The sequence below is a fragment of the Lygodium microphyllum genome, chromosome 14, assembly GCF_053477565.2.
Source record: "Lygodium microphyllum isolate KBCC chromosome 14, Lygodium_microphyllum_v1.1.10, whole genome shotgun sequence".
NCBI classification, from domain to species: domain Eukaryota; kingdom Viridiplantae; phylum Streptophyta; class Polypodiopsida; order Schizaeales; family Lygodiaceae; genus Lygodium; species Lygodium microphyllum.
In genome coordinates, this window is record NC_141148.1 from 132,765,293 (window position 1) to 132,778,556 (window position 13,264).

A 13,264-nucleotide genomic window follows, 5' to 3' on the forward strand; every position below is an offset into this window, starting at 1 on the left:
GCCACACTGTCCTCATCAAATCACTCAAAACATCGATTAGTGCTTGTTTGTGGTATTTGACTATTCTAATTGCACAATCTATTGGATTCTTCACTTTTGTATCTATAGCTCAATGAGTTCTAGTCTAGGAGCTATGATAGTGATATCTAAGAATCTCTTGTAAGAAGTTTGTTCCCTTTTAGAGTAGAAGCACTTGTGAGTTAATATGAAAATGGGGTAATGTAATGCAATGCAAAATGGGGGGTGGGTTTTCTATGGTTGTCTAAAACTACTTCTTATCTAGAATCCTACTTATGTTCTTTTTCATAAAAGGTTCTTCCTTCAATCATGGTTCCACACATTTTTCTTTTTCCTTCCATTTTGCTACTCCATTGGACCTATACAAAAACTCTTTGAATGGATTCTCACAAACTTCAAGATTGATACTTATTTAATGAAAGGTACATATGGCAATGAAGCAATTAGAACTTTTGAAAAACATAGTGTCCTAGCCCCATTGTAGTAATGGGCTGGTATCATATACCCCACAACTATCTCCTCCCAACTATTGACATGGGAGGTGCAAGTCTTCCACTTAGCAAGAGAGCTTATGTGGAACTCCTCAAAAACCTTTCACTAATTGAGAACTTTATTTTGCAGCATGTTTAAGGGGTGGGTGTATAAATATTGCCTTGCTATTGGAGCAATCCCATAGTATCCTATAAAGAAAAAACACTACAAGCCATTATAAAGAGAATAAGGAAATTTAGAGGAGGCTATGCTGACATTTTTGTACTAGAAGAACAATCATTGTTTTATTATTGGTTTGTTAATGGCACTAGTGAAACAATATCTTAAATAATGTAGTTGCATCATTATGATTTGATGTGTAACATGTAGATTAGCATAGGCCATGAGGAGGAAAATTTAGTGACATGTGTTGAACACCGTAATTAAATAGCTATTTCAATTTCATGGGGTATCTCTGTTTCCTAACATCAAATTCATAAATTGTTAGAGCTCAATGTCCTTTGCATCTCATGAAAAAAAAGGTCACCTTGATAAATTTTATGTTAGAGAAATTTGAGCATTTAAATTATCTAACCTCCCTTCTAAAAATTGGAGTTTTCCCATCAATGCGGCTCATAGAGTGAATCTTATTTCCAAAAGCCAATTGACAATGACAACTTGTTTCATGAAGGCCGCCCACTTTAGAACACTTAAGTGTCCTAGGAAACCAAGTTTTGTAGTATGGAACTATTTTGGCTATCAACCAAATCCAATCCATGTGCAAAATGAACCATGGATATTAGAAAGTATATAATTTAGCATGATGATTTTATCATATATGTGAATGTGTACAACCTAGGGAGATGCAAATAAGAGACAAAACTCAAAATACTTGTCTAAGAAATTAGAGAAACTATGGTTATGACAACAACATACAATTATGTTGAGGGAATTTATTATTTAATATTGCAATCAAAGAAGCTAGCTACACATGATAGAGGTGCATACATGTGCAATGCTCATTTCTACTTCATACATGCACATCCCTATGCATCTTAATCATGCCATCATTTGCCCTATATGGAATTTTTTAAATGATAGAAGTTTGCTTCAAGCTTGAATGGATGATGCCTTTAAAAATAATGATACAACCTATAGAAAGCCTTGAATACAAATCCAAGGATAAAGTAAAAGGAAAATGTCATGAAAGGGAAAGAAATCAAAATGTTGAAGTAGTGACTCACATTATTGAAGGTCGCATCCTATTTACTTTTTGTAGATAGTCTTGCATATTGATGCCAATTTGATACTATAGGAAAATGGAAATAGTGAGCCATGCAAAGGCATCATAAACAAGTTACTAACAATTAGTTGAGAATTCTCAAATAGTTACTTAGAACTATTGGTTCTAAGTAACACTGTCTTATTGTTGGAAATTCATTACTAGACACATGCCACATGCATGTTGGAGTGTATATGTGCATGATTGTGTTGAATTTATGTGTCTATTTGTGCTTAGACACATGCCACATGCATGTTGGAGTGTACATGTGCATGATTGTGTTGAATTTATGTGTCTATTTGTGCTTGCAAGAATTGAATCATGTAAGTATGCATGTATGCATGTATACTTCACATAAGATTCACTAGTTTGTATTTCTTGTTATTTTCTATAAATCAATTGTCAAAGTAGGTTTGTGATTTGAATATGGAAAAGCATGAAGAGATTTGTCTTCTAAGAAAGTTTCATTTTATTCACAGAACATCAATGTATAATGACTCAATATTCAAATTGTGTTCCATCTTATGCAATACTTATGTAGAGGCCTTTGAGTATTAGCATTGCAACTAAAAGGGCTAGTCATAATTTGATGTGAGCTAGCTACCACTTGAAGTTTGTAGAAGCATTTTCTCAAAAAGTTTGTGAAGACTATGATCTGGATGATAAGCACTCTTATTGAAGATATAAAGTGGGGCAACCAAACTATGAAAAGTTAGTAAGAGGTAGACAAAGTTCGCACACTTGAAGAAACAAAGGTTCTCAACAAACCAAGAGTTTGTCTACCATTGTTGCAAAAAGACTCAATCATGAAATGTGCTATCTCCGTGAAAGTAAAAGTATACATTCTTGTGAGAGCCAACCGTGCAAATGAAAACAAGGTGAGCTGATGTGGATAGAGAAGGAGAGAACTAAAAGATCTTGTAGGAGGACCCCACTAATAAGAGGGGAAAATCATGATTGAAGATTTATACTTTGAGGTTTCTGAATAAGGAGATATAGGGACCATGCTTTACTTTCTTATCTTGAGGTCAAGGAATTTCTAAAGGCAGTTGTGTAGTTGATTAGGCAAAAATGTTCAGTAAATGAGAAGTTTTTCTCTACCAAGTATATGTTAGTCCTAATAGCTTTGTCACTCAAGTTAAGATGCCATCTTGTCCTATTGCATTTGCTAATAATGACATACATGAGATTTGGCCACTCTAGGTCACACAGGGGTGCAAATCTTCTAGCTTATTTGATAGAAAGGTTTGGTTTACTCTTGCCAAGGCACGTTATCTTCCCAGGGACCTTGAGACTTTGAAAATGAACTTTGATATCTTGTTTTCCATGTCATTCTTAGCTTGTTAACGATGGCCTTTCAACAATCATATTTTCAAAGCACATATTGAAGCCCTTCAAATTGACATACTTGACAGCTACAATTTATTGCAATGTAAGACTTCTCGTTCCATGGATGCTAGGCTCTCAAGTCTTTGACATTTAGCAAATATGTACCGGGTGACTTTTTCTTTTTGCACGTAGTTTGAAAAACTGCCCACCAATTGTGTGTTGGTTGGAGATCCTGTGCACATAGGAACACTTTGTTAGTGGTAACAGATTTGCTTTTGTTGGTTCAGGCATGTCCTCATCAAAAGTAGACAATGGTGCACATGGGAAATATATGCATTGAGTCTCCACAAAGCCCCCATGTCATTATTGCTGTTGTTATATCTTATCACTATCATTATCGGTACAACTACGGCTTGCTGTTCCTGTCTTATGTTCTGATGTGATGAATCAGCATGGGTGCTACTGATTGCCCGGCCATCCCTCTCTCGTATGGCTCCCGGATACAAACTAAAGCTGCTCTATAAAGGGGCACTTTGCGGCACGTCGTTTAGTACTCAGCTTCTACTCAAAGGCAAACGACGACTTTGCTTATCATATCATCAACAACGCAGAGAAAGGTTTTCCTGCTTAAGCTCATGTTGGTTGCGTTATTTGCATTATCGGGCTGCTACTTAGGTTATAATTAGGGCTCGCATATTCCTCGAGGATCATATCCGGGATATCATTGCTTGTAGTGTTATGTGTTGATATGCTCTATGCTTTTCCTATTGTTTGTGTGTTGATATGTTCTGTGCTGGGTTATCATTGCCTGTAGTGTTATGTGTTGACATGCTCTATGCTGGTTTAGTATCATCGCCTGTAGTGTAATGTCTTGATATGATCTGTGCTTTATCTATTGCTGTGTTCTGTGCTGTGACGTCTTGGGTGGTATTGAATAACAGGGACAATGCTCGTGGAGCCGAGCCGAGCAGAAAGCGGCAGCAGGGCGAGCTCGCCTGCGGCTGGGGCTGGTGTGGTACTGAGGGCGCCAAAGGCAGCTGCTCACACAAGTAACCCCAGTGACGCAGCGGGCGGCCTGTCCGGCGATGACTTATATCCCAAGCACTGTGCAATCGCCCAGCATTACCACGCGCGCTGCAGCCGCACTCGGCAGGACCGCGAGGCCAGCCCCATCCTCCACCTCAAGACCCTCCACAGCTGGATCAAGGGCCTCCTCATCCAGCTCTACGCGCCGCCCGGAAGCGGCTCCGCCGCCCTCGACCTCGCCTGCGGCAAGGGCGCGGATCTGGCCACGTGGCTGCTTGTCGGCGCCAGGCTCTACGTCGGGGTGGACGTGGTGGAGAGCTCCCTGAAGGAGGCCCGGCGGCGGCACCAGGAGCTGACGAGGCAGCTGGTGCCGGCGGCCACGCCAGCAGGCGAGGTGCGCTTCCTGTGCGCCGACGGCTTCGACCCGGGGCTGCCAGCTCGGATCGCCGCCAGCTGGAATGGTCAACGGCGCGCGCCGCAGCTACATCAGTTCGACGTGTGCAGCTGCATGTTTGCGTTGCACTACTCGTGGTCGAGCGAGGCGCGGGCCCGCGCCGCCGTGGCCAACGTGGCGTCGCTCCTGCGCCCAGGCGGCTTCTTCGTGGGGACCATCATCGACGCCGACGCGGTGCTGGCCAGGCTGCGCCGCGCGCCGGGCACCCTGGCCTTCGGCAACAGCATCTACCGCATCACCTTCGACAAGGCCGACTATGCCAAAACCGTCAGGTATAACCCACGCTCTTATGCATGAATGTATCAGAATATGAGAGAGAGAGAGAGAGAGAGAGAGAGAGAGAGAGAGAGAGAGAGAGCACGAACTATTACACCAGCTGCTAGTCTTCCTGAGGACAGCTCGACCGCTCGCCATATACATGTTGGCTAGTATGAGTGTGTGCGTTTTCGCAGATTTGTTAGCATTGCCCCTCATGGTGTATCCTGCCACGGCATAAGGCATTACAAATGGATGGTGTTTTCTTCTTTAAAAACCTAACTTGACTTGCTTGGCTTTACTTCAAGGAAAGAAAGTTAATCACATAAGAGGAATATTCATGTGCTTGCCCCCAATGGGATCATGGCGTAGTGGTTTGGGTGTGGGTTGAGTTACATGGGTGTGTGAATTCTCACACCTTGCCCACTCATCCCCAAAGCGTAATTAAATATGTATTCGCTTCTAATACTTTGTGCATGCTCAAGTGCCCTTGTGATTTCCCCTTGCAAGTAATGGATCAACATCATGAGCTCCTTCAAGGAAGCCACATCTCGATACCTACCTCCTACAAGGGAGCCACCCCATACCTAGCCTATTACATTGATACTGATGGATCGCAAATTCCTCCCTATACTCGTAATCCTTGTCGAGCCCCACAATAACGAGCTTAGTAGCTCTCTTGTCTAGGGCCATCACATCCATGTTTAAGAAATGGGATTCAAATATCAAAAAAGGGAAAACATTTGCAATTTCTATAGCTTTCTTTGAAATGTTCTTGTATAGAAATGAGCACACATATATAGCTATTTAAGCCTCTCTTGTGCTACATTGTTGGGATGACAAAGTTGGATCTTTCTTAGCTTTACAATTCTATTGTATAGTGAATACACAAAATGTCATCTCAAAACTTCAAGGTATGTATTGCATTTTGTTATTTCTATGATGAGGTGAAGTTGTTTTGTAGGTTTAGAAAAACCAAATTAATATTTATCTTGGATGTAGGTGTGCAAAGGAGCCATTTGGAATACAATATGACTTTCATCTCACAGATGCAGTGGATCATTGTCCTGAATGGCTTGTACCATTTGATGCACTAAAAACCCTGGCAAGCAGTTATGGACTAGAGTTGGCATTCAAAAAGAACTTTCAAGATTTTGTGAGCCAATATAAGAAAGAGAAAGACATAACCAAGTTGATGCAAATGCTTGGTACCCAAGGTTCCATGTCAAATGAAGAGTGGGAATGTGTTTCCCTTTATTTAGCTTTTGCCTTTCAAAAGAAGATGATGGTTTGAGGTTGGTTCTAGAATGGTGCAAAAGAATCTTATCCCCGAATCTATCTTCTTTCCTGATAGGACATCCTTTAGAAACACACACACACACACACTCTCTCTCTCTCTCTCTCTCTCTCTCATAATATGGAGTACACACCAAGGCGATAGGCACAACCACTTTCACAAAAGTGATTGTAAGCGCCTCCTTTAAAGAAAAGTAAATTTACAAGCAAGCATGCACTTTATTCTTCCCTAGCTTCCAAGTTTTATAAGTATGGCTTGGGAGCTGATCCAATGTCCTTGTAAGATGTCCCATTTTGCCTCCACTGATTCTTTGAAAGCACCTTTGGGGCCAACAAGTCTATTGGACGCCATCTAAGGCATCCATCGATCCCGCCTTTTGTGTATATTATAAAGCACTCTCGTGCAATCATAATTGTCAGCGATCAATGCTCGTAACCCTCCATTAGAATGAGCTTATGAGAGCGAGAGCACTAAAACCAGCACTCGATTGATGAATGCTTGTTTGCGGAAGGAGATCGATTAAATCAAAGCAGATTATGGGAATAATACACTAGAAAGACGTCGACTAACTGACACGTTCATTAGCAAAGCCGGCGCTGATTCACTCGTATTGGCTATTGCTAATTATAATTGATAACACAGTGCCGGATTTGCTTCATTCGATCACACATTGTTTCTCTCTTGCCTCAGATTTCCTCCGCCTGCAAAAAGCTTCTCATTGGGACGCATACAAGTACTTGCTCGCAGTTGCCTATGTTATAAATCACTTCCTTCAAGGTATTCTCGTTCAATCGTCATGGAACTGTGGCATACTCACCTTGTAAATCCGCTCATTCACGTAACACTACTAGTGTGCTTCTCGCATTAGACTACTACATTAGACGGTTTCATCTATCCTGCCACGCACAAGAATTAATCATACATGATGTGCCAAACTTGGGTACCTTTAAATGTATTACTCCTCGAGATATGTTCTTGCGATTGAAATTCAAGACGCTTGACTATTAGACCAAGTGACCATATAAGAGTCCACTATATTTAATGAATTGTAAGTGCAACAAATTGTATGCACAAATTAGATCTTCCTCCACTACAAACGTTAAGCTAAACATTGAATCTCTCAAATATCACCGAGGAAGGAGAAATATTATTCAATTTAAGTACAAAAGTGAATCAACTAAATAGATTACGTCCCTATTGAGATATTTGCAATCACACCTAGCCTCTTTGTATGAGGCAGTTTAGGCTAAGGATATGCAAGTCACTTTATCCCGTAGGCACAGAGAGGGAAATTGCTACCCATCCAATAACTATAAGGCATTGTACTTGACTACCACTTTGTTATATATGATGAATGCAATATCATAATGCCTAGGCCTTCCCATTTCAGTTAGTGTCTTGGTTATTGTCAGTCTTATATACAAGATTGTGTTTATGAGTCCAAGTCTCAATCTTTTTATTCACTTGTTTAATAGGTCAAGTCTTTATCTATGTCATCATGAGCTTAATCTTCATCTTCCATCCACCATGGTATCAAAGCTCAGCTGAGCATGGCACTGCCTCTCCAGTCTCTTCTCACCTTTGATCATCTCTGCCCAGCTCACATCCAGCTCAGGACTTCATTTTCATCTTCATCGTGACCTTGTCTGCCATAGCCAGACATAAACTGCTGTACTTGGAGCTTCTTGATCTCTTTCTACAAGCCACATTCTTAAGTCAATTTCTTTTGGGAAGTTGTTCTACAAATTAGGGCACTTTAGTCCATCATGACAAATCCAAACATTACGCGCATCAAAAGGCAGCATTGTGGAAATTCAAACTTGCTAACGAATCTGCGCATGTCTTCGTTCGTATGCCCTGCACAGTCCGTATATGCCGCAATCTTGTCCAAGGTCATAGGGCTTTTGAAGCCCATGTCACAAGCTTTCTTTCCATAAAAAAAGTTTTGAAAATGATCAACTATCGAGCTCACACAAAGCAAAAAACCAGGCCTGCCTAGAAACCCTAACTGCAGACTCCATAGCCAATGGAACTCAAGCTTAAATTTTCTTCATTTTCTCTCTCCTGCCACTCAAATCATATCCATACCACTTTTCTCTGAGCAAATACTTTCTCATTAAGTCATCAAGGAGGGGAAATTCGTGGAGACCCTAGTGGATTTGAAGACCTCAAGCATCATCAATCTCACTCTTCCTACTCTTTCCACTCCATTGGAGATTTTACCTCTCTCTCTTTGAACTAAGTATCTAACAAATATTCAATTGATTTACCAGCAAGATTTGTCCATCACATTAGCAAGCAAGGGACTCAAATTGAAGGGTTACATCAAATCATCAAGCAAGAAGGATCAGCATCAACACCAAGCTCATCAAGCTAGTATCTCTTGATACTAAGTTAGTGCTTCTTGGCACTTGTGCTCTTTAGCACATTCAAGATCAACTATTTGCTAGTCATTTGGAGCTGATATCCTATCATGGGAATGTCAAATAAGAAAATTTTTATATGGCTACTTCCAATGAAGAGTAACATTACTCTTGTTGCTCATTTCAAGCACATAGAAAATGTGCTTGTCTTACTTGCATGGAATGATGGAGTTGTGAGCATTCAAGTGCGATCACTATTTGAAGAAATGCCTCCTACCTTGGAGAAAGTGCAAGAGTTTGAAGTCATTTCTACTGCCTCAAAGATGTTACCTTTGCTTGAGGGGGACATGGACATGAAGACTAATGCAACTAATGCAAGCAAAGTCAATGAAGAAGAAGACCAAGAGAACCTAGAAGAAGAGGAACAAAAAATCAAAGCGGTGGACATTAAAGCTGCAAGCAAAGTGAAGAACAAGTACAAGATCAAAAAGAGCAAGCTGGACTACACCAACAAGAATACCTACAATAAATTAAATATCTATGCAAAAAGAAATAATGAAAACTGCAAGGGCCTGATGGTCCTTGACCCAATTTTTTACTAGACTTTTTTCAGCCTTATAATGTCTAAAGCCCAAATGTCTTTATCATAATCTTGTAAACTCCTCATGTAGCCTTGTACTATAGCCTCTGTACACTTTGTGAGGCCCCTGTTACAGCCTCTGGATGTCCACCATGTTTGTGGTACCTATACATAGCCTTTTCTGTGACAGCCTTTGGTGTTTTGCCATGTCTATGGTATGCCCACACTTTGTAGGTGTTGCTTTCACTAAAGCCTCTACACACTTTGTACTTCTAGTTGTGATTGAGGAGGGGTGTTGAGATATTTGCAATCACACCTACTGTAGCCTATTTGTATGAGGCAATTTAGGCTAAGGATATGCAAGCTACTTTATCCCATAGGCACAAAGAGGAAAACTGCTACCCATCCAACAACTATAAAGCATTGTACTTGACTACCACTTTGTCATATATGATAAATGCAATATCATAATGCTTTCCCATTTTAGTTAGTGTCTTGGTCATTGTCAGTCTTATACACAAGAGTCCAAGTCTCAATCTTGGAACCTAATTCACTTGTGTAACAGGTCAAGTCTTTGTCTATGTCATCATGAGCTTAATCTTCATCTTCCATCCACCATAGCTCCTGCCATGCTCTAGATCCCGCATCTTTTGAAAATCCCACGGCAAAGTTGATTCAATACCCAATATCTTGTGTCCAAAGATGTTTGAATTTACAAGTTGGCCATCTTCAAGCAATGCGTGTACATTGCATTGACTATACTACAATGCAAAAAGGCTCCCACATCGAGTACGGTATTGTGGACTAAAGCAAGAGGTACTAGTTGGCTTGCTTGGCACTGTTGGACATTAAGCCCGCTAAACATGCTTCAAGTGCTAGCCATCATTATGAAGCTCGCAATGTTGTGACTCGCTCACTTTGCATTTTTGCAAACAAAGGAAGTTCCTTCGCTTTGCTCACAAAAAAAAAGAGGAAACATTTCACCTCACACACAATAGATGGCATGCTTCATGCATAATGATGTATGTCCTAGAATGCAAGACACAAGATTCACTTCAAAAAATAAAGCACTACATGTTATACAATACCCCTTGAATGATCTAAATGGTGCTATTGTATAATATGCACACACTATCTTTAATGGCTTTAGAAACTTTGTTACCATGCAACATGGATGGGTTCACAATAGACCATGCATAGCATTTAGCTAGGACCATTTAAGACTTGTGGTAAAAGGCCTTTAGTGCTATGTTCTTCTTAGGTGCCACTCCTATTCCCCAAGAGTAACTCATCAAGATGTTTGCAAGAAAAATCATAAAGCACATCAATAATGGTAGTTTTTATCCCTTGATGTATATTCTCATGGGCTATTTTTTAAATGGTACAAACATGTGCATGCATGTGCCCAACACACAAAGAGGAAATCCACATTAGTAAACCCATTCAACCTTTTCTTGACATAATATAGTTTCAACACATCAAGGTGACATTAATCACAGATCGAGCATAAGTAAATGATTTGAAGGAGATACTTTAAATCATACATGTGTAAGTGGCCACCTAGTTTTCTACCCATCTAAAAGCTCAATAGTTTATGGAATTGTAAATCCTGATGAAAATAATTATGGCTCATTAATAGAATTTTTTTAAATAACATTTGGTATTATATTTTGAGAAAGAACATCATATTCGTTCTTATGACCTTTGTAAACTCAAATAAAAAGAGAGGGCATGTTTTAACATAATGGCTTCCTTAGTTAAATGAATAGATGGACATGTTGTGGCCATCTTACACACAACCATATATTAGGCATTGCCCAAAATATAGTCAATGTTGTCAATGCTACCATTTTAGCAGCGATAACCTCTCCTCCTATGTAGGTTTTGTGTCGTAAAATGCCGTGTTGCATGGACAACCTAAACGCCCCTTAGATGAAGGGCCTATTATGACAACACCCTAAGCTAATATCTCACATAACTATTAAAGAATATATGTTTACTCCAAGTTAGCCAAAATCTAGCAATGTTAGCGAAGTTTCCAAGTGACTCGAGAGGGTAGGGCAATCCATTGCATATCTCCAAGTGAAATGTTATAATGCATTGACCACTATAAAAGCCACGGTGCCAGTTAGAGCTCCATTTACCTTGCAAAAACTACATGATCAATAACAATCTGAATATCACAAAATTAAAGTTACCAACTAAGGGTCATTTCATGGTGAGTGGGCTGGATGGTGTTGTTTCATGGGAGTATTGGAGTTTCTCATACTAATGTGAGACTTGATCGTCTAATATAGATTGAGGACACCTTGATGCAATCCTTTGGCTTTACCATATTTCTTTCATTTTCAATACCACTACCTTATTGGAAGACATTTTTCTTCATTTCAAGATCTGGTCGGACACAATGATACTTATGCATGTGGAGCAATCATTCATTAATTTTTGAAGGCTCTAGTGGAAAAATGAGCCAAAAAAAGGAGTTGAACAAAACCTATGACAAAGTGGGAAACAATTTTTAATCCTACAAAATTTATGAACATTCCAACTTAAGCCATATTCCAAGGTAGCTTCTTAGAAGTTTACTAAAAATCTCTCTTTGTGTGTGTGCGCGCGCCAATATGCGTGCATGCATGTGCGTGTGCATGTGCGTGTGCGTGTGCGTGCGTGCGCATGTGCGTGTGTGTGTGTGTGTGTGTGCGTGCGCGCGCGCGTGCGCACATAGGCAAAGAGAATGGTGAGTTTGCTAAAGATAGTTGTATAAATTACATGACTTAATAGCAAGTTTTTCCATGAACAAGAGAGCTTTTTATTATAAGGAAAAATAGGGTAAGAAATCACCTAGTAGAAATTCAAAAAAGTAAAGAGAAATTCAATTGACTTAGTTTTGGATTTCAATATTCACATCATAAAGGGGCTTGAAGATTGGATGATTCTATAAGAGGCCACCATGATGGGAGAGGGGAGGGGGCAGTGGGGGAAGCTTGATGGTGGAGATGTTCCATGGGAGTGTTGGAGCCTCATGTGGTAGCATGAGACTACATATACAAAAGCTTGGTTCAAGATTGACCTCCTTAATGCAATCCTTTGGCTTCACCATATTCATTTGATTTTTAGTACCACTATTTTCATGGACAACCATTAGGGGAGTTTTGAGGTCTCAAAAATGCCCTGTAAGTGATCTTAGAGAGATAAAATATTTTAGAAAATAAAATAATCTTTTTATTTTTAAAAACTTTTATATTTTGGTAAGTAAATATATAAAAATTTGTTAATAAGTCATTGTCGCGATATTCTCGTGGTCACAACCTAGAAATCTAGGCCGCCATAAAGGTGACAAAGATTGTCATAATCAAGATCTTACTCGCCCTCATTAAAGTGAAAACTAATATTCAATTTGAATTTTGTTCGACCTTTGATTACTTCCCTCCATTCTCACTCTCTTCTTTCTTTCCCATCCTTACTAGTTTCTTCTTCGTTTTCCTTCTTGTTTCTAATTTGCATACTTTTTCAATCCAATCTTCTAATCACATCCTTAGCTATGGATCAATCATCCAAAGATCTCTGTAGCTCTAGTAAAAGGCCTCTCTATCATCTTCATATTGAGTTGGATAGTGAGTATGAACCAATAAGGAAGAGAACAAAACCCATTACCGTTACAAAGTCTACGAAACATATACTCAAGTTTGAAGGAAAGAAAAATCTTAATCTTTGGTTAGATTGCAGGCTATATCCCAAAGATCCTAGCAAAAATAGCACTCCGCCTTTCTATAATAGCTCTTCATTGTTGAGGTTCATTGGTGATGCTTATAATGGGTTTCTAGGCTATACACTTAACTTGGTTGTAGAAAAGGATGTCCTCAAATTGGAGAGCCATCTTTTATCAAAACATAACGACGAGTTACTGCAGAAGCTAGAAGGCTATGAATAGAGGATTCATTTGTTGGAGAAACGCATCAAATCTTATCAACGAAAACAAACTATTTTAGGACGTTGAAATCGACAAAAGGCTCTTAGAAATATTGAGAATCTCATATGAGAAGAAGGTGGTTGTAGTAAAAGAATCCAAGCAGCAAGGTATATTTTTGGCCACTTTAAAAATATGAAATATGACTTTGTTTATAATTAACTGTATTGATTTGTGATGTTGATTTTGTTTAGGTCTCTTCTTCAATCGAATGCAAGTGAA

General features: G+C 39.6%; 1 protein-coding gene across 1 annotated transcript; it reads left to right on the forward strand.

Moving 5' to 3' along the window:
- Window positions 1–3,810: 3,810 nt before the first annotated feature.
- On the forward strand, window positions 3,811–7,345 carry LOC148026129 (mRNA cap guanine-N(7) methyltransferase 1-like). Its single transcript, XM_087693399.1, has 3 exons — window positions 3,811–3,830; window positions 4,042–4,852; window positions 5,838–7,345. The coding sequence occupies exons 2-3, from the start codon at window positions 4,047–4,049 to the stop codon at window positions 6,127–6,129; spliced, it is 1,098 nt and encodes a 365-aa protein (XP_087549525.1). The 5' UTR covers window positions 3,811–3,830; window positions 4,042–4,046; the 3' UTR covers window positions 6,130–7,345.
- The last annotated feature ends 5,919 nt before the right edge of the window (window positions 7,346–13,264 follow it).